Source organism: Prunus persica, chromosome G6, assembly GCF_000346465.2.
Source record: "Prunus persica cultivar Lovell chromosome G6, Prunus_persica_NCBIv2, whole genome shotgun sequence".
NCBI classification, from domain to species: domain Eukaryota; kingdom Viridiplantae; phylum Streptophyta; class Magnoliopsida; order Rosales; family Rosaceae; genus Prunus; species Prunus persica.
Window position 1 is genome coordinate 348,426 of NC_034014.1, and position 23,964 is coordinate 372,389.

Below are 23,964 nucleotides of genomic sequence, written 5' to 3' on the forward strand. Positions count from 1 at the left end.
AATATCGCTGGATCAAAGTAGGATCTCAAACAAAGTTCTATGTCTCAAGTTTTAGGTTTATTTATCTTAGTATGACTGGTTGGTCCTTAGGTCTCATTCCTTTGCTTTACATTCCCCTATCCGAGCTCGTTTGATAGATTATTTTAGGTGGTTATTGTTATAGGGTTGTTCTTTTACTTCTTATTCAAGTTAGATATATTATTTACTGTATTTAATCTAATTTCTTTAATTTATTTTTATTGTATTGATCCTTAAATTTCATTTTCTTTTCATCTTTGGTTGTTAGTCGTTTAGCCCCCATCGTGCTCGTGCAAAAAGCCTAAAAATTGAAAGAAAGTAGAGCGAGAAAGAGTGAGTTAATTTGAGAGAGAGAAAGTGAGGGGCATTGTTAATGTAAGAAAAGTAGAGGGAAAATGACAAGAAAGGAAGAAATGTGCAGTTCTTTAAATGTGAAAGTAGAGAGAGAAAACGACAAAGTGCCAAAGTTGGTTCTTTTGTGAGAGAAAAGAGAGAGAAAGGGGTGAGCAGTTTTATTGGATTTTTGTGTTGAAGTTCAAGCAGAACCACCTCACCCGGCAAAGTCTGCTTGCTTCATTTGGGTTTTTGAGAGAGAGAGAGGGAGAGAGAGAGGTAGAGGTCTTGTGTGGTTGGTGATGATCAGTGTGCTTGAGCTCTAACCTACACTACTGGGTCTGTGTGTAGTGTAGCACTGTGAGAGTGAGAAAGAGAGAAAGCTCTGTTTTTTTTTTTTAGTATTTTGGGTATTTTGTTTTGGTGGGTTTACCAAATGGGTTTTGCTCAGTTAAGCGGAGGGAGGTCAAGGAGAGCTTTAGCTCTGGCTCTTTGCGTATGGAGCTTGATCTCTCTGTCTTGTGCTGCGAGATTGACTGATTCCTCAAGGCAGAAGCTTGATGTCCAGAAGCACCTCAACCGCTTGAACAAGCCCGCCGTGAAAAGCATCAAGGTTTCGTTTTTCTCTCTTTCTCTTTTACTTTACATTATTCTTTCCTCATTCAACTTTCTTGCGGTGCGTTTGATTTAAAATAAAAAGGGGCTTTCTTGCTTTTGTTGTTCTCCCTCTGTTAGATTGCTGGGAAAGTGGAAGAAAGTGAAGAAAAAAAATATTTTTTCTGTTGTTTGTTGCATTTGGTATAAATGTTGATGTGTTTAATTCTGAGAAGGTGTTTATTCATCGTTTTCTCAGTAACCAAATGGGGGTGTAAATGCAAATGGGTTTCTTCTGTGCTTCACTCTGGTTCTAGGATTTTCACTATTTTTTTATTGCGGAAGCTTGGTATTAATTTTTTAAAAAAACAAAGCAATGATTTCCTTATCGTTTCCTCTTTCCTCTCACTCTACAATGATTTCCTTTTAAAAGGAGTTGAAGAAAACCAGCAAAATGAAAAGAAAAAACTGAAGCAATATTGTAAAATTAGGCCTCATTTGTTATCACCAAACATTGTTTCACTGAGCAGGCATAACATAAATGCAACTGACTACTTTGCTTTAATTTAGTTTTCTCAGCCTTAGAAAGTTTCTCTGTCATCATAGATGTGCACTGCTTTTGTTTTAAGATCTAACATGCTACTCTTCTGATTTTTGATGGATATCAGAGCCCAGACGGGGACATAATAGACTGCGTTCATATCACTCAGCAACCTGCTTTCGATCATCCTTACCTCAAAGACCACAAAATCCAGGTCCATTTTCCTCAACCATGCATCTTTGTTGTCGACAATTTTTTCCTTTTATTTTATGCCTGGAATCTAACTTTACTGGGGTCTGTTTGGTTTATCAGATGAGGCCTAACTACCACCCAGAAGGGTTATTTAATGAGAACAAGGTAGCTGAAAAAACAAAAGAAAGATCAAACCCACAAGCCCAGCTATGGCATGCGAATGGTAGGTGCCCTGAAGATACTATACCCGTTCGGAGAACAAGGAAGGATGATATTCTGAGAGCAACCTCAGTCAAAGCATATGGAAGGAAGAAGCAGAGATCCATACCAAAGTCAGCAGATCCTGATCTTACCAATGAGAGTGGTCATCAGGTAAACTTTTGTTTGCAATGAAAGAAAACAAGTGTCTGTCTTCTTTAAACATTTTCTATTAGCTTTCTGAATTTTGTTTAACTGATCTCATTCTTTTGTGGTGATTAGCATGCAATAGTTTATGTCAATGGAGATAAATATTATGGAGCAAAAGCAACCATAAATGTCTGGGAACCCAAGATACAACAACCTAATGAGTTCAGCTTGTCTCAGCTGTGGATATTAGGAGGGTCTTTTGGTGAAGATCTGAACAGCATTGAAGCTGGTTGGCAGGTATTATAATTTATATCTTAATCAAGGCCAACAATAATGTTGCCCAAATTTACCGAGTTATTTATTTTCGTTTTAGACATGAATTATTGATCTTGATTCATGTTTGTGCGCTGCAACAGGTCAGCCCAGATCTCTACGGTGACAACAACACAAGACTGTTTACCTACTGGACTGTAAGTTTCTAAATCATCAATTTCTCATACTTTTTGGGTTTGCATTTTGTTTCTCTAGTCTTCTTCGCTTATCTCATTGGTTTTTCCCCATTTTGATGCTAATATGTTTTCCTTGCATGCTTCCTCTCTATGATTATATTGCAGAGTGATGCATATCAAGCCACTGGTTGCTACAACCTCCTCTGCTCAGGCTTTATTCAAATCAACAGTGAGATAGCAATGGGTGCAAGCATCTCTCCTGTGTCTGGCCTTCGAGGATCCCAATATGATATCAGTATACTCGTCTGGAAGGTAAAAGCCAAAGCCAATTTTGGATCAGACCACATAATAGTATGAGGTAAAAGAAAACCAAAAGAGAAGAAATGGAGCTAATAATAATCTGCTAAAGGAGGCATGTGAGGATGGATGAAAAAATATATATCCTCACATTTGCAATTTTTGAGGGTTGGGGGTCAGAAAATCATTGCGGTTTGGATGTATTGAATCCTTTGGCGTTTCCTTTTGATCACTGATTCCCATCACTGTGCAGACATTGACAAGTTCCAAACTTGTATTTACCTTTTACTGCATCTGCATTCTTCTCACGGGAAAGATAAGATAAAGAGCATTGTCTTGTCACTCAGTTGTTTTGCTTAAGCCATGGGAGACCCTTTAAATACAGGAGTAGATACATTAATTACTTTTATTTACTATTCTTTATTCACTTGGTAAAACTTTATTTGTGTTTTGTAGGATCCAAAAGAGGGGCATTGGTGGATGCAGTTTGGCAATGACTATGTGTTGGGTTATTGGCCTTCTTTCCTCTTCTCATACTTGGCTGACAGTGCTTCCATGATTGAGTGGGGAGGTGAAGTTGTAAATTCAGAGCCTGAAGGGCAGCACACCTCTACTCAAATGGGGAGTGGACGTTTCCCTGAGGAGGGATTTGGGAAGGCAAGTTATTTCAGGAATATTCAAGTTGTTGATAGCTCCAATAATCTCAAGGCCCCCAAAGGGTTGGGCACCTTCACTGAGCAGTCAAACTGTTATGATGTTCAAACTGGCAGCAATGGGGATTGGGGGCATTACTTTTACTATGGAGGCCCAGGTAAAAACCCAAATTGCCCATGAAGTAAAAAAGAAAACCTATTTCACCCTCCCTCCCTCTACTTTTCCTATGTATCATTCAATCTTAGTGCAATACCTTTTCTTCTCCTTTGTATACCCTTTTTCACTCTTAGGTTGGGCAAGTAGCAGTAGTAGTACATGTGACCCTTTCTGTAGTGGGAAGTTTTGACTCTTTGTTTTTTAGTAAAAGAAGAATCTCCATGTAAGTGGATATGTGAAGGTGGCCAAGTTTCTCAAAAGCCTAAAGAAACGAGGTCTTTTTATTGTTTTCTCTTTTGTTTGTATACTCCTCTCTTGGAGTGGCTTGTTAAGTGAATGAAATGAATGAGTTTCGTTTCGGGTCCTAATCTTTTGAGCAAAGCAAAACACTGGACGCTATATATAATATTTGCAGATTCTGCTTCTGTTTGCGTTGAAATGCTCACTTTTATCTTTTAAATTTTTTCTTGTTTGTTCTTCCTTCCTTTCCTGCTATTTTTTGCCGACTTGTTTTGGGTGGGGTGGGCGGGTGGTGCCGTGGAGAATATGCTGTTTGAAGAGAAAGGTTGTTGCGGATGAGATTTTGCATGTGAGTGGATGACAGTCCAATATTTAAATTTATATTTCATAGGCTTATGTGGTGCATCTATCACCTTTTGTTATAAGATTAGATTAGATGCCCCACCAGAGTCACAGAGACACTTCTCTTGCACCCCCACCCCCACCCCCACCAAGAAAGAACACCCATTTCCTTTTTCCTTTCTTCTTTTTAGCATTTAACAAATAAATAATGCGGTCCTCTTTGGAAATCCATTCAAGGTTCTTTCTTTATTTCATTCTAAACGTAAATGTTCATCTTCCATTCCAACTGAGATTCCTTCTTGTCCTTGACTAAAACTAAAAGGGTGTCTAAAGCTAAATGCATTTTTACACGACCATAAATGTATGGACAGGTTCGTTCGAGTCTTTTTCAGCCAACTAACTTACTTGTAATGTTATGTTAGAAGCAAAATGTTACCTACCACCGGGTTCCTGGTTTTGAACAGTGAGGACTTAATATTGTGGTGGTGGGACTGGGAGAAGCTAATTCTTAACATCATCTTTGTTTGTATTGAACTTGGCATATGGCTTTCTGATCCTATCTATGGATTACAATTTTCTGTTTGTTGTACAGTGCTCTACAAAACTTTGATTTTTTTATTTTATGTTATTCATATGCCACTAAATAAATGTTATGAAAAAAATAAGGTGAGAGAGAGAGAGAGAGAGATTCAAAGAGGAGCTTCTTCAATCAAAAATCTTGTGAGGCTCCATTTGGAATGTGAGATTCAAATCAAGAGATAAGCTAATTATTTAATTTTTTTATTTATCAAAAGGTAAATTTCATTAGATAAACTTCAACAATACAATTAAAGACATCAACATGACATCTAAAATACCAATCCAAAACTAACATGTTAAAAACAAAATTTGAACGGACAAAAGCCGCACTAGTTATACAAAGCCCACTTACCCAACCTAACTAAAACCCTAAAGCAACTCATGAGCCTAAACCCTGAACCTTACCACCAACAACTAAAGAAGCGTTGTCGTGGCCACACGCACTATCATATATGTAACAAATATGGGAAAAGCATGATTTTTAGTGATCTACATATGCATAAGAGCGAACAAATAAATGAAAACAACTACCTTGACAAAGAACAATTGAGTGATTTGCAACAACCTCCATCAAAGACGATGTAGACCCAAATTTAGAGAACATGAGCAGTGTTTGAGAGTAGGTTTTGAGAGAATTATTTGTTTGAGAACGCATAAAAGGAGTGATGGGAAACTTCAATATGAGTATGACAAAAAATCACCATCACAAAAGAGCTTCTTATTCAAAACGTCCTAGTGGACTTATTCACTAGCCCAAAAGAAAAAGGTGAGTAGAGAGGAGGGGAGGAGGGCAACGACATTTCTTCCTCCTCCCCATATGTGGAGTTTTTCTTTTGGGACTCACAAAAAGAGAGAGTGGCTAAAGTTTTTCGGCATACAGACTACCTAGATGAAGCCACTTACTATGAAAGAAAATTGGATGAAATCATATTGGACATGTGTCTCTTGTCTTCATTTTTCCTTTTGGATGCCTTATATATAGTACTTAGGTGAGGTCATATTTCTTAACCGTTAGATCATACTAATTAATTTAATCCTATAATTAAGAGATGAAGCCGCACCTTAGGGCCATATATAAGGTCCTCCTTATATAATTATTTTGTAATGTGTGTGTATAATATAATGTATGTGCTTATCGAAGTTTAGGACCAGCTTTGGGCCAAACCACTTCTGAAGCCCGCATTGCTCAACATGTCATGTCATTTTAACAGAATGGGTTTTGGGTGCGCAAACGACTTCTGAAACAAACGAAGAAAATACTTGCAACGTGTAACTACTACACTTATATGCAAGCCGAAAACAGAGCCCACATAATTGTTTTTTGATGTTCAATGCCGAAGCCCATATCTTTGTTAAGTAGTTGAAGTTGGCAATTCTAAAATGGCAAAAACAGAAGAAAAAAAAGTGTTTATGCTCCAACCAGCTTATAGATAGTCCTTGCAAGTTGCAACCACAAAGAAGATTGTTAAGCTAAACTTTGCTTGTTTCGCTTCCAACTTGGCAGCAGCAGGGGAGATCATTGTTGCTGCACTATGAGCTATGATCTCCAGACAGAGAGTGTAGACTCAGATTAGTGAAAATCCCTCTCTTTATTAATAGTAAAGCTCCTTTTGTAGCTGTTGAATTAACCCATCTTTGCAGCAGCAAGGAAATTGTGCAGCTCAGCTCACAGTTTGGGCTAACATTTTGATTTGACGTAGCATACCATTGATACCAAGCAAGACACCTCATTCCCACAACTACTGCTAAAACTGCTGAAGACAAAGTTTGCTCTGTCAAAGACCAATTTGGCTACAAGTCAATTGTATAAGAATAAAAAATAAAAAAACCCACCTTCCTAATTCTTTACCTAATTAAACAAATACTCTAGTGGGAAGACATTATTCTGTACCTACTAATTCAAGAAATCACTCCCCTGGGCGTGGCAACAATCTTGACTCTTAAATTATTAAAAATATTAAAGGTAGCCCTCTTTTGTTTTTTTTTTTTTGGTGGTAAAATTATTGAAATACTACTTTATTTTCTTGTCTGAACAATGGTGAGAAATTCATACACATTCACGTATAAATATTCCACTCCCACTCTCATACCAAAGTAAAAGCTAAAACCACCTCCCAATAGATGCCTACCAAGTACCCTCAACAAAACCTCTCCTCTCACACAATTGGAGCGTGACCTACACGCGCATGGTGCAAGTGTGGATGTAATTTCCCCAAAGGCCACAGGGATAGCTGTTATTTTATAGCCACTCTCCTCACTTTTTTCTTCAAAATGATTTTAAAAATTTTATTTTATCTCTTGTCTCCTTCTCTCTCTAAAAAAAGCTCCCTTTTTTCACTTCACAGTTCACACAAAGATATCTCAGTAGGGTTTTTAATCTTTACTCTTTCTCCCTCCTTCTCTGTGAACAATCTGAGAGAAACCCAAAGAAAGGCAAAACCAAAAATCTTTTAACCAAAACGAACCCTAATTTCCTATCATCTTCTTCCTGCTCTTGTTGACTCAAAAACCTTGGCTTTCACTCATCTTCAGCTCCCCCTCACTTCCATCCCATGCCCAGCTCCAATTTCAGCTCCAAACCCTAGTCTTAGACTACAAAGTCCATCTGCAAAATGACCCATTTTCCCTGAATTCACCGTCATGCTACTGCCATTGCAGCCTACTGGGTGCGGGACGCATTTAGGAAATTTGATTTTTTACTGAATTTTGTTCAGTGTTGGTTCTTTCTTAGTTGGAATTTGGGAAATGGGTTTGGATGCATGTGTTGCGTAGGTGGGAGAGGAAGCCATGGAAGGAGATGAGCGTCACGTGCTGCTGGCATGCGTGATTTCAGGGACCCTTTTCTCGGTTTTGGGTTCAGCTTCATTTTCTATACTATGGCTTGTGAATTGGAGGCCGTGGAGGATCTATAGGTAATCTCATATAATTTTCAAAATTTTTGAAATTTTTTGTTACCATCTTTGCCAACACTAAAGATAAATTAAATACATTGTTTTAATTTAGGGTTGCATTAATGTACTTGTTAATATAGGGAATTAAACTTTAGATAGTTAAAAGTTTCATGATTGCACACTGGTAAACACAGGCTAAGGGCTGCATTCAGTATGCGATTTTGGGATTTTTGTTGTTGTTTTGGTTTCAGAAATTGAGAAAGGCAGCATTGACAGGGCATTGGAAAATCCTGTTTCCTGAAGAGTTTCCTTAAGAACATGCGAATTACTAACTGGCTTTTAAGAACACATGACTAACTTGGTGGCTTGAAAGTGCCAAAAGTTGTAAAACTTGGAGACATATGGGTACAAAGTGGAGAATTTCATTAGTGAAATCTAGGAGATCCACAAATTTGTGGTTTTTCGTTATCGACTTCCCCTTGAAGTCTCTTTATCATACTGAAAAAGATACGTTTTAATTTTAGTCTTTATACTCTTGTTTAGGTTTCTATTTGGTAACTAAAGATGACAGTAAATCATGCTGGTGAGACCTGCGTAAATTTATTTTCGTCCGTTAATATAAACATGTACTGTTGGGAGATTTAAGGGGATAAGGATCAGGATTTTATTAACTTCATAGGAAAGCTTTTCAGTAGGCCACTTTAGTATTAGTTATTATTGGACATATGGTTGTCAAAATAGTTTCCTTTTGCCGACTGATATCATTCTCTATTTGGACGTACCCTGCTTTTTAATTGTGTATGCATGGATGCTGATCTTCATCCATTTCTTCTGCGCGCACGCGCCCCTGTTTCTATAAGCGTTTCTTGTGTTGATATACATTTGTGCAGTTATTGAGCATTTCTTCTAATCTTATTACTAAATAAGAGTCATGAGTAGGTCACTTTCTGGTATGACCCCTTGTATTCCTGAAGATGTAAACATAACATAGTTTCTTTAGAAGCCAGCATGTCCTTAAATTAATAATGATTTTTTGATGTACTTAACTCCAAATGTAATACTGTCATCTCCATTTGTCTTTTCAGTTGGATCTTTGCCAGGAAATGGCCAGATATCTTCCATGGACCTCAGTTGGATATAGTATGTGGTTTCCTGTCTCTCTCCGCATGGATACTTGTCATTTCTCCAGTTCTAGTACTGATCATATGGGGAAGCTGGTTGGTTATAATATTGGATCGACATATAATTGGTCTGGCTGTAATAATGGCTGGTACTGCTCTTCTATTGGCTTTCTATTCAATCATGCTTTGGTGGCGAACACAATGGCAGAGTTCAAGTATGTATTTCCTGGAGCTCTCCTTTTAGTTGACAAATCATCTTTCTTTTTCCTTGTGTGACTGCTTCATCTTTACGAATAGATAGTAAAACCTGATGGTTTTAAGATAAAGAGAATGAAGAATGAAGCCATGTAAGGTAATACCTTGGGCATGGTATGATTGATGAGTTGATGATGGGTATATGAGTTGCTAACATGCTATTAGAGCTTGGGCATGAACATATTTTTGGCTGAGCTGCTAACATGCTATTAGAGCTTGGGCAAAATCTGGTCCTTGGCTCCCTGTTAATCCGCTAAAGTGTAAATGATTAAAGAAATAGCTGGCAAAAAAGTTGTTGCTAAATGAATACAAATTGTGACGAGAAATTGATGATGGGTAATAAATGGGTCCAGTGTATACATGTGGAATTTTTTTTCCACATATTTGGAAGGTCATGTTGGTGACCTAGTTCCATTGATCATTATGTTTTTTAATTTTTATAAGATGAGCTTTCACTTTTTGTATATATGTTCTTAAAATAAGTTTTTTTTTTTGGGTTTGGTTTTATAATTTTTCTTCTACAGGGGCTGTTGCTATTCTTCTTCTTCTGGCTGTTGCCCTTCTCTGTGCATACGAACTTTGTGCTGTATATGTTACAGCTGGTTCGAAAGCTTCTCAGCGGTATTCGCCTTCGGGTTTCTTTTTTGGTGTATCAGCAATTGCCTTGGCAATCAACATGCTCTTTATTTGTAGAATGGTGTTTAATGGTACACTTTGCAAATCCTATCCTGTTTAGTATGGTTTCCCTTGAATGCATTATGCTTCTCAATTTAAAGATCTCAATAAAGAAATAATTTGTAATTTCTGCCATCAATATGTGCAGGGAATGGCTTAGACGTCGATGAGTATGTGAGGAAGGCATACAAATTTGCTTATTCTGATTGTATAGAAGTGGGCCCTGTGGCCTGTTTACCAGAACCACCAGACCCTAATGAGTTGTATCCTCGACAATCTAGCAGGTAGCCCCTTAATGTTCATGTTTTATTTCATCAGTTATTGCTGGATGTATTTTACTGTTATTGATTTGGAGTTACTAGTCCATGTTTGAAGTTATTGTAGTTCTTTTCCCCTTTCCTTCTCTTTACTAATAGATGCTTGTATGTGAACAGTGTTGCCATATTCACAGCCTTTTATTGTCCACTCAGAAAAAAAACTTGCTGAAATAGAGTATTATTTCAGATAAAAGAGGGATGTTGAACAGATCTGTGTCAGAGGCAATAAATAGTCTAGATAATCCTTATAAAATTGTTACTTATCTTATTAAAAGTTTCGGACTTTGTTCAGGTTTTGTCCGTCCCTTAGTTGGATAGGGTGCGGTTTGTTCAAGTTCCGATCGGTCTTGGGTTTTATGATATTTATACTTACTATTGGCAGTGCGTACTTACATCTGGTCTTAAACTTACCCAGAATTTTGTCGAATTATTATTTTCATTTTCTGATTATATTATGTGTATGTAGGGCTTCACATCTTGGGCTTCTTTACCTTGGCTCACTTGTGGTTCTTCTTGTGTACTCAATCTTATATGGTCTCACTGCGAAGGAGTCACGCTGGCTTGGGGCCATTACATCATCTGCTGTCATCATTCTTGGTAAACTAAACCACTATGTTTTGTCGGTTTGTTTATTTGCATGCTTTCTAATTGATGCATTTAACTTGGCACATCCATAATGCTACAGATTGGAACATGGGCGCATGCTTGTATGGGTTCCAACTCCTTCAAAGTCGTGTTGCAGCGTTATTTGTTGCTGGCACATCTCGGATCTTTCTCATTTGCTTTGGTGTCCATTACTGGTTTGTGCATTTATTTGGCTATTATTTGTAATGCCACTGCTTTTTGGTTTCTCTTAGTTGTCACAAAAATTCCCATATTTTGTCAGGTATTTGGGCCACTGCATTAGTTATGCAGTTGTAGCCTCTGTTTTATTGGGAGCTTCTGTTTCTCGCCATTTATCTGTAACGAACCCATTGGCTGCAAGGAGAGATGCCTTGCAGAGCACTGTGATTCGCTTGAGAGAGGGATTTCGCAAAAAAGAACAAAACAGTTCCTCAAGCTCATCTGACGGTTGTGGCTCAAGCATGAAACGCAGTAGTAGTGTTGAAGTTGGTTGCCTTGGTAATGTTGTTGAAGCAAGTAACAGGAGCACAGCACAGTGCACAGTTGATGCTAATAACTGGACTAATGTTCTGTTACGAACTGCAAGTTCTCATGAGGGGATTAATAGTGATAAGAGCATAGATAGTGGAAGGCCAAGTTTAGCATTGCGTAGCAGTTCTTGTCGTTCAGTGATCCAAGAGCCTGAAGTGGGAACCTCCTGTACTGACAAAAATTTTGATCACAATAACACATTGGCAGTTTGTTCTAGTAGTGGTCTTGAAAGCCAAGGTTGTGAATCTAGCGCATCAAATTCTGCGAATCAACAAACTTTAGATTTGAATTTAGCTTTTGCATTGCAAGAAAGGTTGAATGACCCTAGGATTACATCTATGTTAAAGAAGAGGGCAAGACAAGGTGATCTTGAACTGGTTAATCTATTGCAGGATAAAGGATTGGATCCTAACTTTGCTATGATGTTGAAAGAGAAGAGCTTGGATCCAACTATTCTGGCATTACTTCAAAGAAGTAGTTTGGATGCTGATAGAGATCATCGTGACAATACAGATATCACCATAGTTGACTCAAATAGTGTTGATAATGCTTTACCCAATCAAATCTCTTTGTCAGAAGAACTGAGGCTTCATGGGCTTGAAAAATGGCTTCAATTATCTAGACTTCTTTTACATCATGTAGTAGGTACCCCAGAACGAGCATGGGTTCTCTTTAGCTTTGTTTTCATCCTAGAAACAATTGCTGTGGCAATTTTTCGTCCAAAGACAATTAAAATAATAAATGCCACACATCAACAGGTGAGAAAGGGCTCTTCTAACTTCACGTTATTATTTATTGGTTGGAACTTGTTTGTTATTTAAATAATCTTGATATTGATGATTAGAGATGAAAATTTAAATTTAATTTTGTTGGTGTTACATTATTCCTGGTCAAGCATAAAGTGTAATATTTTTTGTATGTAGTTTGAATTTGGCTTTGCTGTGCTGCTGTTATCTCCTGTTGTCTGTTCAATCATGGCTTTCCTCCAATCACTTAAAGCAGAAGAAATGACCATGACCTCAAAACCCCGCAAGGTATTTACTACATAATAAGCTGTACTGTTTTATTATATTAAAAAGTTTTTCTTGTCATTTCATCCCCTTCTTTCCCCACACTGAATTTGGATTTGTGATTTGGTTTCGGATTGAATAGAATAGTTGATGTGCCATTGCTTCAAGTCTTCATGATCGATTGACATGGTAGAAGTTTACATTTGCGAAACAAACATGTTTAGTGTAATCGTAATTGTGTAGATGTCTGTGGTGTAGGGATGAATTGGACTATATGATTGGTAGGAAAATGTCCTTTGGGTGGGGTACTTACATTGGACCCGTTTGACTGCAAATGAGCGTTTTCACTATTTTTGTTACAATGCTGATGAAAGCTAGAGATTGCAGCTCAGGTGAGGGCTTTGTTTGTAGTGGGGAGGAATACATAAGTGTCTCACGTACAATTTGTAGATGACACACTTTCTCCACTTTTATGGAAAAGGATATCCATTATAATCTTTTTAAGATTGTTCACCTCTTTGAGCTAGTCTCATGTTTGCAGACAAACATGTCTAAGAGCCTGGTGCACGTTAATGTTTAGGTAAGATGGGAAAGCGATGTCCCTAGCTAGGGAGCTGGGTTGTGAGAGAGGAGGATGGTTTTTGAATTATTTGGGTCTTCCTTTAGGGGGTAATTTGTTTTCTCCATATTTTTGGGATATGGTGTTGGAAAGAGTGAGAGGTTGGACAGCCAAAAGAAAGGTTGTTTCCCAGAGGGAAGACTTATCTTGATTCAGTAGGTCTTGAATAGCATTCCTACCTATTACATGCCATTTTTCGATTGGGAAGGTGGCTAGGAGGTTAGAAAATTTGAGAGATTTCCTTTGGGAGGGGAATGATGAAGGGAGGATCTTTTATTGAGTTGGGATATTGTGCAGAGATTAAAAGATAGAGGAGGATTAGTGATGTAGCACCAGTGGAACTCGCAGAGAAAACAGTGAGGGAAAGAAAGGAAAAATGATAGGGGAAGAAGAAAGTTTGATGAGGGAGATGATTGTCAAGTAACCTTTTTCTCTTTGATCATCGTCAGTTATGCTAGATGGATTTCTTGTCCAGGTTTCCTAGTACTCTTCCTTTCTTTCTATAAAGTCTCTCGTTTCCATAAATAAAAAAAAGAACTTTGCTAGCCTCTGGATACCTTGTTGGTGAAACACCAATATGTATCAAGATATGGTAAGCCTATCTTTATGAATAGCTACTTGCATTATGTTGAATGTCAGCTGGAGGATATTTAGGAAGCTCTCTTGTGCTTTTGGCTCACGTTCAACTACCATTTTGGTAATTCTTTTATTAACGAAAAATTGCCACATCAGCCTCACTGTTCTTTGCCATTGATGTATACTGAACCTAAATGTATGTTTTTTCCTGTGCACTATGGGTGCTTCTCATTCTATTGTTGCTTATGTTATCTTTTTACGGACGTGTCATGTTTTTTCAGTATGGTTTTGTTGCTTGGCTGCTCAGCACTTCTGTTGGATTGTTGCTTTCCTTCTTGAGGTATGCTCTTTTGACTTATTTTAAAATTAAATTCTTCTTTTGTCATTTGTCATTCTTCTTTTGTCAACTGTTTCTAAAGTCTAACCAAGATGTAGTTTTTAAATATCTTTTGATTTCTTTTTCTTGACCTCTATATATTAAAGAATTATATCTGGTTGCTTTCCCAATTTTTTTCTCCAAGATTTTCTTCTTAACAAATAATTACAGTTAAAATTTTGATTCTTGTTACATTTTACATAAGAATGACCTATTGTATTTATGCTATATCTTTTTCCGTTTGCAGCAAATCATCAGTTCTTCTTGGATTGTCCTTGACTGTCCCATTCATGGTGGCATGCCTTTCTGTTGCCATTCCTATATGGATCCGTAATGGCTACCAGTTTTGGGTTCCTCAATTACAATGTGCAGGTCCTGCAGGGAACCATCAAATCCGTGGAACAAAAGAGGTTTGTACTAAATGAATTCACACCATGTTTTATAAGAGCACCTAAGCACTGCAAAACTTGTTATGTTTTGAATAAGCTCTTAATGGGTTCTAGGCTTCTAGCACAACTGCATGATATGACCACCACATATGGACATTTGTTGTGGCTTACATCTCACTACTTAATCTTGAATTTTAGGATTCTGTCATTGGATGGTTATGCATGTGGATGGATTCAGACATATTGACAAAGCTGATGTGATCCTTTTCATTTATGTCTTTAATACAAAAAAAATTGCTTTTGTAATAACTTGACTGCAGTGCATTGTACATTTACTGTATTTGAGCATATGGATTACAGTAGACCAGATACTGGAAGTTTGATTTGACTTTAGTTTTGAATGATAGTAACAAAGGAAAGTCCAATACTGGAAGTTTGATTTGACTTTAGTATCTTTAGGCAATGGATTATATTCGTAAAGTGAAAGAATTTGTTCTTCTAACTAGTCTTTTTGTATTGATGAGGTGAGGCAGGCTCTATGTCCACTGTTTTGTGATTAACTAATAAGTTTCCTCTTTGTTTTGAAAAAAAAAGGCGATTCATTATATTTGCATAATGGTCGTACCTTCTGCATGCGAGGGTGGTAAGTTGCTTTGGAAACAACGATTTTAGTTCTAGAAATGGCATTTCCCTATGTATGTGTACGAAATGAGGTCTGAAATACTGAGTATATATTTTGTTTTGTTAGCCTTTGCCTTTTGCATTCTTGTTGTAATAGCTAAAATGGCATGTATATAGCTGTAGTGTCAAAGATTTCGGGCACTCATGGTTTGGCTGTTATTTTCCCTGGAGGTGTCTGACTTCATAGTAGCTATTATACTACCTTTTATTTTCACTTTTTCACCCTTAACCAGAATTTGTTGTTGACCTCAAATTTTGGGTAATTCTGATTACATCTTGTGCTTTTTCAGGGTGTAATTCTTGTCTTAAGTACAACATTGTTTGCTGCATCTGTGTTAGCTCTTGGTGCGATAGTATCTGCAAAGCCCTTGGATGACTTAGGATACAAAGGATGGACTGGTGAACAGAAAAGCTTTACCTCTCCTTATGCGTCATCTGTGTACATTGGATGGGCTATGGCTTCTGCCATTGCTTTGATGGTTACTGGTATACTGCCGATCGTTTCATGGTTTGCAACATACCGGTTCTCCCTGTCTTCTGCTGTGTGTGTCGGGATATTCACAGGTAATTTGTATAGATTTTCTTTCTTTAAGGAGTCTTTTATTTACCTATTGGGACATCGTTGGTACTCAAAGTCTTTCATAATTATCTTCTTCAAGTATTTTTTTAAAAATTATCCTGTTTTTGTAGTTGTGCTTGTGACATTTTGTGGTGCATCCTACATGGAGGTTGTGAAATCTAGAGATGACCAAGTTCCAACAAGTGGTGACTTCCTTGCTGCTTTACTTCCTTTAATTTGCAGTCCTGCATTGCTGTCTCTTTGCTCTGGGTTACATAAATGGTGAGTGAAACATACTGCTCCTTAGTAATTTGAGCTATGTGGAGTAATGGATGCTCACCAAGATTCTGAAATTCTATGGATTTTGTTTTTCCAGGAAGGATGATGATTGGAGACTTTCTCGGGGTGTTTATATCTTTGTTACCATTGGTCTTCTTCTTCTTCTTGGGGCCATATCAGCTGTTATTGTTGTAGTTAAACCTTGGACGGTAAGAGAGGACTACTTTCTTGCCCTCGATTGTTCTAATATTTTAGAGGCAGCTCTCTAACATGCTTCTTTTGGTATTGCAACAGATTGGGGTGGCATTTCTTTTAGTTCTTCTCATGATTGTACTAGCTATTGGTGCTATCCATCATTGGGCCTCAAACAATTTCTATTTGACAAGGACCCAGATGTTCTTTGTTTGTTTCCTTGCTTTTCTTTTGGCATTGGCAGCGTTTCTTGTTGGATGGTTTGAAGGTGAAAACAATTTAGCTCAGCTCTTATTAGTTGCATCACTATTAGTTTAGTAGTTATATATTGCAGAAAGTCTTTCTAGCTACTAACCTTGTTACATTTATTTTCTTTTTTCAGATAAACCATTTGTTGGTGCTTCTGTTGGTTATTTTTTATTCTTGTTTCTTCTGGCTGGGAGAGCATTGACTGTGAGTTGAATACAATATATTTGAATCAAATTTTAGATGCTCAAACTAATATTTGGTGCGTTCTTGTCTATACTAGTTCTGCAGCTTCTTGATTTTGTGTTACATGATGTTTGGTGCAGGTTCTTCTTTCACCTCCTATTGTTGTTTATTCTCCGAGAGTTCTCCCTGTCTATGTTTATGATGCTCATGCAGATTGTGGAAAGAATGTCAGGTTTGTTAAATACTGTGTATTTCTTATCTCCTTGTTTCAGTTCGATATTTGATATGCATGCAGTTTAGTTTGACATGTGTTTGTGATTTGTATTCCATAATAGTGCGGCATTTCTTGTGCTTTATGGGATTGCATTGGCAACTGAGGGCTGGGGCGTTGTTGCGAGTTTGAAAATTTTTCCACCATTTGCTGGTGCCTCTGTGTCAGCAATTACTCTTGTTGTAGCCTTTGGGTTTGCTTTCTCTCGCCCCTGCTTGACTCTCAAGGTTTGTGTACTGTTCTACAATATATCATTACTGAAGATGTATTAAGATCCTTACAGGAAGACGTATTTCTATATTCTATCCTATCTCTATCTGTTTCTCTCATGTGCTCTTTTGTCTGATTAGATGTTCATTTTTATGTCCAGATGATGGAAGATGCAGTGCACTTTCTTAGTAAAGAAACTGTTGTTCAAGCTATTGCTAGATCTGCCACCAAGGTCGGTATAATAATGTTATGATCTGTTTTGCAACATTGTCCTTCAATTTTCCCTATTTACACTCAAGCACACACAAGTATTTTGGGTCTGAATAAGCTGTGGTGAATAATACTACATATTATTCTACAATAATATACCTTTATACTCACTTGCACAAACTTTTAACATGTTGACTTGTGTTCATTGATCTCCAAAGATGAATTTTCATTCTTGTTTGATTAGGAAAATGTTGTATTTGTATATAACGTGGAGTTATTCTCTTAACCATGCAGACCAGAAATGCTTTATCTGGAACTTATTCTGCTCCACAGAGGTCTGCCAGCTCCGCTGCTCTTTTGGTTGGAGATCCCACCGTTATGCGTGATAGGGCAGGAAATTTTGTGCTCCCCAGAGCGGATGTCATGAAATTGAGAGATCGCCTAAGAAATGAGGAGTTAGTTGCAGGCTCATTCTTCTGCAGAAAGAGATATGGAAGGACTTTCCGCCATGAACCAACTAATGATGTTGATCACAGAAGAGAGATGTGTGCTCATGCACGAATATTGGCTTTGGAAGAGGCGATTGATACTGAATGGGTGTATATGTGGGATAAATTTGGTGGTTATCTTCTTCTTTTGCTTGGTTTGACTGCCAAGGCTGAGCGAGTACAGGTAAATTTTTACTGTTGCTGCTTGCAATCCATGATGTATTTGTTTTATTGTGGACGATGATAGCATTGTTTTTGTGCTGTGCTAGGATGAGGTACGCTTGAGACTCTTTCTTGATAGCATAGGGTTTGCAGATCTAAGTGCCAAGAAAATAAAAAAATGGATGCCAGAGGACCGCAGGCAGTTTGAGATTATTCAAGAGAGGTAGATTCCTATTCTTACATTTGGGTCTTTCTTTATGTGATTATTGAAATTCTCCCCCAGTTTCTAATTGTTGTAGTATCTTTATTTTTGTAGTTATATAAGAGAAAAAGAGATGGAAGAGGAACTCTTAATGCAAAGACGTGAAGAAGAGGGGAAAGGAAAAGAGAGAAGAAAGGCTCTCCTAGAGAAGGAAGAACGCAAGTGGAAAGAGATAGAGGCTTCTTTGATTTCCTCAATTCCTAATGCTGGCAGCAGGGAAGCAGCAGCTATGGCAGCTGCAGTGCGTGCAGTAGGAGGTGATTCGGTTCTTGATGATTCTTTTGCTCGAGAGAGAGTTTCAAGCATTGCACGTCGGATACGCACAGCTCAGTTGGCTCGTCGAGCACTTCAGGTGTTGTATATTATGTCAAACTGTTTCAAGTATGCACCATCATTTCCTTTCACATTAAAAAGTAGGATAAAACTTCTCTGTTGCTCTTACGCTTTCAATCTCACATGTTTTCTGACATTTATTAAAATATTTTAGTGTTAATAGCATCCACATCTCTTTCCTTGCGGGGATGATGAGACATCGCCATCCTAACTTAATGATATGAGACATGTTTTCTCTGTTGTGGTACTTGGTCTTGTTGTTGCCTGGATATGGGAATATTTCTAGATTGTAGTCCTTTCGAATATGATGTTATACTTTTGAGTTGGAATCCACGAGTGAGGGAGTCAACTTGGAAACGAATAGAGAGTGAGTGTTTGATATACTGTATAGATGGCATAGGTCAAGTCCTTTTGATTTTAAGTGGTCAAACCATGTAATCAATTTATCTCATGGGTTCAATAGATCCAATAAAATATTTAAATACCTTGTGCTGTTGCTTTGTGTTTTATTTTATCTAATACCAACCTGTTATTTGTTACTCTGTCTATATGTGTCCGTTTAGTTTGTACTTTACCTTTTCTTGATATATCCATGGAGGTCTAGGTTGTTTATATAACTAGTCAACCAACCTAATTACACAAACTATGGTTAATGTTATTGGCAGACGGGAATTTCTGGTGCTGTATGTGTTCTAGATGATGAGCCAACAACAAGTGGCAGACACTGTGGCCAGATTGATCCCACCATCTGTCAAAGTCAGAAGATTAGCTTTTCTGTCGCAGTGATGATTCAACCTGTATCTGGGCCTGTTTGCCTATTTGGCACTGAGTTTCAAAAGCAAATTTGCTGGGAAATATTGGTAGCAGGTTCTGAGCAAGGTATTGAAGCTGGACAAGTTGGGCTTAGATTGATTACTAAAGGTGATAGACAAACTACTGTTGCAAAGGAGTGGAGTATTAGTGCAACTAGTATTGCAGATGGAAGGTTTGGGCCTTGTCCTTTTTCTAAACAAAATTGTTGATACTTGTCCTGATTCTTGGAGACGTCTTGGCAGTTCTCTGTTACCTTCTATTTGCTTTGGGCCTATTTGGTTTCTTTAATTTATTTATTTTCACTTATGTTTGTTGTGAGGTGGGTTCTGTTTTTATTTTTATAATTATCTGGTCTTTTTTTTATTCTCTTTGGCTGTTCTTGATTTTCTGTTTTTTCCCCTGATGTATCTCTTGCCCTTGTTGTTTTGCGCCCTTTTTTCTTTCTTTAATAAATTTCCAGTTTCTTGTAACAAAAAGGATTTTTCAACCATGTATACTTTTTTGTTGATGGCTGCTGAATCTCACTGGAATCTGTACTTGCTTTTCAGGTGGCATTTGGTAACAATGACAATTGATGCTGATTTAGGTGAGGCAACTTGTTATCTGGATGGTGGTTTTGATGGCTACCAGACCGGTTTACCATTGCATGTGGGTAATACTATTTGGGAACAAGGAACAGAAGTTTGGGTTGGCGTTAGACCACCTACTGATATGGATGCATTTGGGAGGTCAGACAGTGAAGGGGCTGAGTCTAAGATGCATATTATGGATGTGTTCCTATGGGGAAGGTGCTTAACTGAAGATGATATTGCTGCTCTTCATTCAGCTATTGGCTCAACTGATTCTAACATGATAGATTTTCCTGAAGATAATTGGCAGTGGGCAGATTCACCTTCTAGAGTATGTGCTTTTCTTCGTTTTAATATATTATTTTGTATCAGTCCATGTTGGAATTTCAAGTAGTGTAATTTACTGTAGTTTCTGATATTAGGTTTCTATCAAACTGATCCTCGTTTTTTTCTTTGCTAGGTTGATGAATGGGATAGTGATCCTGCAGATGTGGATCTATATGACAGGGATGATGTTGATTGGGATGGGCAGTATTCTAGTGGGAGGAAACGAAGGTCAGAACGTGATGGAGTGCTGGTTGATGTGGATTCATTTGCCAGGAGGTTTCGGAAACCTAGGATGGAAACACGAGAGGAAATCAATCAACGAATGCTTTCAGTTGAATTGGCAGTCAAAGAAGCCCTCTCTGCTAGGGGAGAAATACATTTTACGGATCAGGAGTTTCCTCCAAATGATCAGTCATTATTTGTAGATCCAGAAAATCCCCCATTAAAGTTGCAGGTATGTTTTTCTGGTAACCTTTTTTAACTATGGTTTTAAATATCCTAAAATTTACTGGATTTTCGAATTTAGGTTGTCTCTGAATGGGTGAGGCCTGCTGAAATTGTAAAAGATAGCCGGCTGGATGCTCATCCGTGCTTATTTTCTGGCACTGCCAATCCTTCTGATGTTTGTCAGGTTGGGCCCTTTGCCAAGATGGCAGTTATATTTATGATTATTTTGCACAGCATTATCCCTAATTGGTTTTGCATTCTGAATAGGGTCGACTGGGTGATTGCTGGTTTTTGAGTGCCGTTGCTGTTCTGACGGAGGTTTCACGAATATCGGAAGTGATTATTACTCCAGAGTATAATGAGGAAGGAATCTACACTGTTCGCTTCTGTATTCAGGTGACTTATAATTTCAACAAAAAGATCATTCAATATAGGAGATCATTTACAAATCTGGCTTGAATTGTCTGTCAAATCCATTTCTAGCCTGGTGTAGATTCTCTCAAATTCTTCACTTTAGGCTGCGGTGACGGTGATGTTGCTTAATGTTTAACTAGGATAGTGACACAATTCTTTACTAGTGTGCGGAATTGTTGGGGCCTTGTTTGTGGTATCTGTTGAGTTTGAGTGAACTCTTAAGTGGACTTCTGGTACACTGTATTTGTCTTTTTTGTTATTCTTATATTTTGGATTTCTGTTTTTTCTGTGGAAAAATACTAATTTCCTTTTGGCTATCTTTATTAGTAGCATGCTAAAGCTTGTTCCTGACCTTTCTTTAGGGTGAGTGGGTTCCTGTTGTTGTTGATGATTGGATTCCATGTGAATCGCCGGGGAAACCAGCATTTGCTACTAGTAGGAAAGGTAACGAGCTATGGGTCTCTTTATTGGAGAAGGCATATGCTAAATTGCATGGCTCCTATGAAGCATTGGAAGGTGGGCTTGTCCAAGATGCTCTGGTAGACCTTACTGGAGGTGCTGGTGAGGAGATTGACATGAGGAGTGCTCAGGCCCAAATTGATCTTGCAAGTGGTCGACTATGGTCTCAATTGCTGCGCTTCAAACAAGAGGGGTTTCTTCTTGGTGCTGGCAGTCCATCAGGTTCAGATGTACATGTTTCCTCAAGTGGCATTGTGCAAGGTCATGCCTACTCATTATTGCAGGTGCGTTGGAATGCCACCTTGTCTTAGTCATGCCTTATTATATGAAGCAAATGAAACTTGGCTTAAGGTGGTCACACTTGTTAAATTTTGTAACCCAGGTGAGAGAGGTGGATGGTTACAAGCTTATTCAGATTCGGAATCCATGGGCAAATGAAGTTGAGTGGAATGGCCCTTGGTCTGACTCATCGCCGGAATGGACAGATAGGATGAAGCACAAGCTGAAGCATGTTCCTCAGGTTGTGTTCTATATTTCACTTTCCAACATCATACATGTGAATCTACCTTTCCAAAAATTTTGGTGGAGTAGTGACCACCTCAGATTCATTACACCGTGGATGGCCTATTTATTGCCATTCAATTAAATCTAATCGGTGTGTCCTGACTTTGTTTTTCATAATTCTCTCTCAACAGTCAAAGGATGGCATATTCTGGATGTCCTGGCAAGACTTTCAAATTCATTTTCGATCAATATATGTTTGTCGTATCTACCCGCCAGAGATGCGCTATTCTGTCCATGGTCAATGGCGGGGTTATAGTGCTGGTGGCTGCCAAGATTATGAAACATGGCATCAAAATCCACAGTTCCGATTGAGGGCCACTGGACCAGATGCTGCACTTCCAATTCATGTATTCATTACATTGACACAGGTATCTTTAAAATTGGACCCTATATATATATGCACAACTATCTATCTTTTATTAATGGATTTCATTTACTTTTTTTATCACATGGTCTATGCTTAGGGCGTGAGCTTCTCAAGAACAGTTGCTGGTTTTAGAAACTATCAATCCAGTCATGATTCAATGATGTTCTACATTGGGATGAGGATACTTAAAACTCGAGGCCGTCGTGCTGCTTACAATATATACCTACATGAATCAGTTGGTGGGACAGATTATGTCAATTCTCGAGAAATATCTTGTGAAATGGTTTTGGATCCAGATCCAAAAGGTTACACAATAGTACCTACAACTATACACCCGGGGGAAGAAGCACCATTTGTTCTTTCTGTTTTCACAAAAGCATCAATAACCTTGGAAGCCTTGTAGTATGCCGTGGTGGCTCTTCAGTTGTTCTTTTCTCCTTTGGTCTGAGTGCACATATGCAAAAATGTTGAATCGCTTGGGCTGAACAGGGACTGGTATGTCTGCTGGCAGGTTGCAGTGACCACAAATTAGAAAACAAGATGACAAGGTGAGTTTCTGTCTGTTTCTAGTTATATGCAGTAGTCAATCCTCTTCCGTATATGTTTTCCTTTCCTATTCTCGTGAATGGGGATTATGGTATTGGTAGGGGAAATCGGTTATTTATAATTTTCCTATATGGATGGTGTAAATTTGCGTTAAATGATTGTATATTAATGCATACAAACTTCACTGACCGCAAATGTGTAGCACTAACTTACGTTGTAATATGCCGAAACTCTTTTGCTTGAGGTGTTTAAAAGAAAAGGCCACTTCTTCGAAAAAAGCCTGAGTGGATAGATAGGATTTAGGAAGCTAGTGCTGAGTAGTCTGTGGCTTTATTTACAGTGTATTAATTTACCTTTTTTTCTTTCTTTTTCAAAGTGTTCCACCATTGTGTTATTGTAAGTAAACCTGCATTAATTTGAACTTAGGATTCTCCTATATGTTCTACTAGGCATTTTCTAGAATGAACATTGATTAGCATATCTAGCTTACGGTTCCCTATAATATTGTTTGGCATACCAAAATAGCATTGTTAATGCATTTATCAATTAAATATCTTCTTGTAATTAATGCATCTATATTGGACATTGGTGACTAATTGATTAGGACTTGACCCTGAGCAGGGCGGGCACAGGACACGTATGGTGTTGAGTGATTCACTCACAGCTGCAAATGCAAAGATTAGTACAACCTCAGTGCACCAAGAGTCGGATGAACTTTGCAGTGACCAAGAACTGAGTAAAGAAGTGCTTTTCAGAGACATGCACTGATGTGAGACGTTCCCCCCGTTGGCTTTTCTGTATATCATTTGCGTCTGCCAGCGTGGAAAAGGGCCTTCGGGGTTTTTGTAATTGTATTTGTACATACAATTGATAGTTTTGCATGGAATGAATATAGTTATGATCTTGTAAATGAGAAGGAAAATAGGAAAGAAATAGGAATATTTAGTTCGAGGGAGATATAAGGTAGCAAATGTAGCAGTTTTGAGGTGCCATGTAATTGGATTGGAACCATGGGTCAAGTGTACAAAATATTTAATTATTTCAACATGAACTACATTATCCAGCTTCATTTCAATCCAATGTAATGCAAGTTATATTATTTCGTTATATATATATTACCATTGGCATGCATATGGGAGAGGGAAAAAGACTCTTAACTGACAGCTACTACTCAATCACACTCGAATATGGGGAGGAGGAAATACAATATTTAAAACGTATAGCCGCGCGCAGTGTACTACGGTATAGCCGG

The 23,964-nt window shown here is 38.0% G+C and overlaps 2 protein-coding genes across 3 annotated transcripts; both read left to right on the forward strand.

The window, feature by feature from the left end:
- On the forward strand, positions 277–4,013 carry LOC18775292. The gene is made up of 7 exons (XM_007205194.2): positions 277–964; positions 1,614–1,700; positions 1,799–2,050; positions 2,159–2,323; positions 2,443–2,496; positions 2,641–2,787; positions 3,229–4,013. Exons 1-7 carry the CDS (start codon positions 788–790, stop codon positions 3,604–3,606), a joined length of 1,260 nt encoding a protein of 419 aa, XP_007205256.1. The 5' UTR covers positions 277–787; the 3' UTR covers positions 3,607–4,013.
- LOC18775568 (calpain-type cysteine protease DEK1) lies at positions 7,033–23,811 on the forward strand. Of its 2 annotated transcripts, none has more exons than XM_020565521.1 (31): positions 7,033–7,655; positions 8,720–8,970; positions 9,535–9,717; positions 9,834–9,969; positions 10,469–10,599; positions 10,688–10,802; positions 10,889–11,915; positions 12,081–12,191; positions 13,644–13,702; positions 13,986–14,148; positions 15,099–15,372; positions 15,499–15,649; positions 15,744–15,855; positions 15,941–16,106; positions 16,221–16,291; positions 16,411–16,502; positions 16,606–16,768; positions 16,912–16,983; positions 17,256–17,633; positions 17,719–17,834; positions 17,928–18,225; positions 18,872–19,191; positions 19,568–19,919; positions 20,049–20,369; positions 20,442–20,546; positions 20,630–20,758; positions 21,139–21,519; positions 21,618–21,755; positions 21,931–22,167; positions 22,264–22,714; positions 23,334–23,811. In XM_020565521.1, the coding sequence occupies exons 1-30, from the start codon at positions 7,531–7,533 to the stop codon at positions 22,567–22,569; spliced, it is 6,483 nt and encodes a 2,160-aa protein (XP_020421110.1). In that variant the 5' UTR covers positions 7,033–7,530; the 3' UTR covers positions 22,570–22,714; positions 23,334–23,811. The 2 variants fall into 2 exon arrangements, with proteins under 2 accessions (XP_020421110.1, XP_007208413.1); XM_007208351.2 differs by having other exon boundaries at positions 7,499–7,655; positions 23,317–23,811.

What these genes read in the sequence shown, in the direction of transcription:
- LOC18775292 (XM_007205194.2), top strand. Translation starts at nt 788, where the DNA reads ATGGGTTTTGCTCAGTTAAGCGGAGGGAGGTCAAGGAGAGCTTTAGCT. An exon ending in CCGCCGTGAAAAGCATCAAG is followed by an intron (nt 965 to 1,613) that starts GTTTCGTTTTTC and finishes GATGGATATCAG; the next exon opens with AGCCCAGACGGGGACATAAT. An exon ending in TCAGTATACTCGTCTGGAAG is followed by an intron (nt 2,788 to 3,228) that starts GTAAAAGCCAAA and finishes TGTGTTTTGTAG; the next exon opens with GATCCAAAAGAGGGGCATTG.
- LOC18775568 (XM_020565521.1), top strand. Translation starts at nt 7,531, where the DNA reads ATGGAAGGAGATGAGCGTCACGTGCTGCTGGCATGCGTGATTTCAGGG. An exon ending in GTGTGTCGGGATATTCACAG is followed by an intron (nt 15,373 to 15,498) that starts GTAATTTGTATA and finishes CTGTTTTTGTAG; the next exon opens with TTGTGCTTGTGACATTTTGT. An exon ending in GGGCAGATTCACCTTCTAGA is followed by an intron (nt 19,920 to 20,048) that starts GTATGTGCTTTT and finishes TTTCTTTGCTAG; the next exon opens with GTTGATGAATGGGATAGTGA.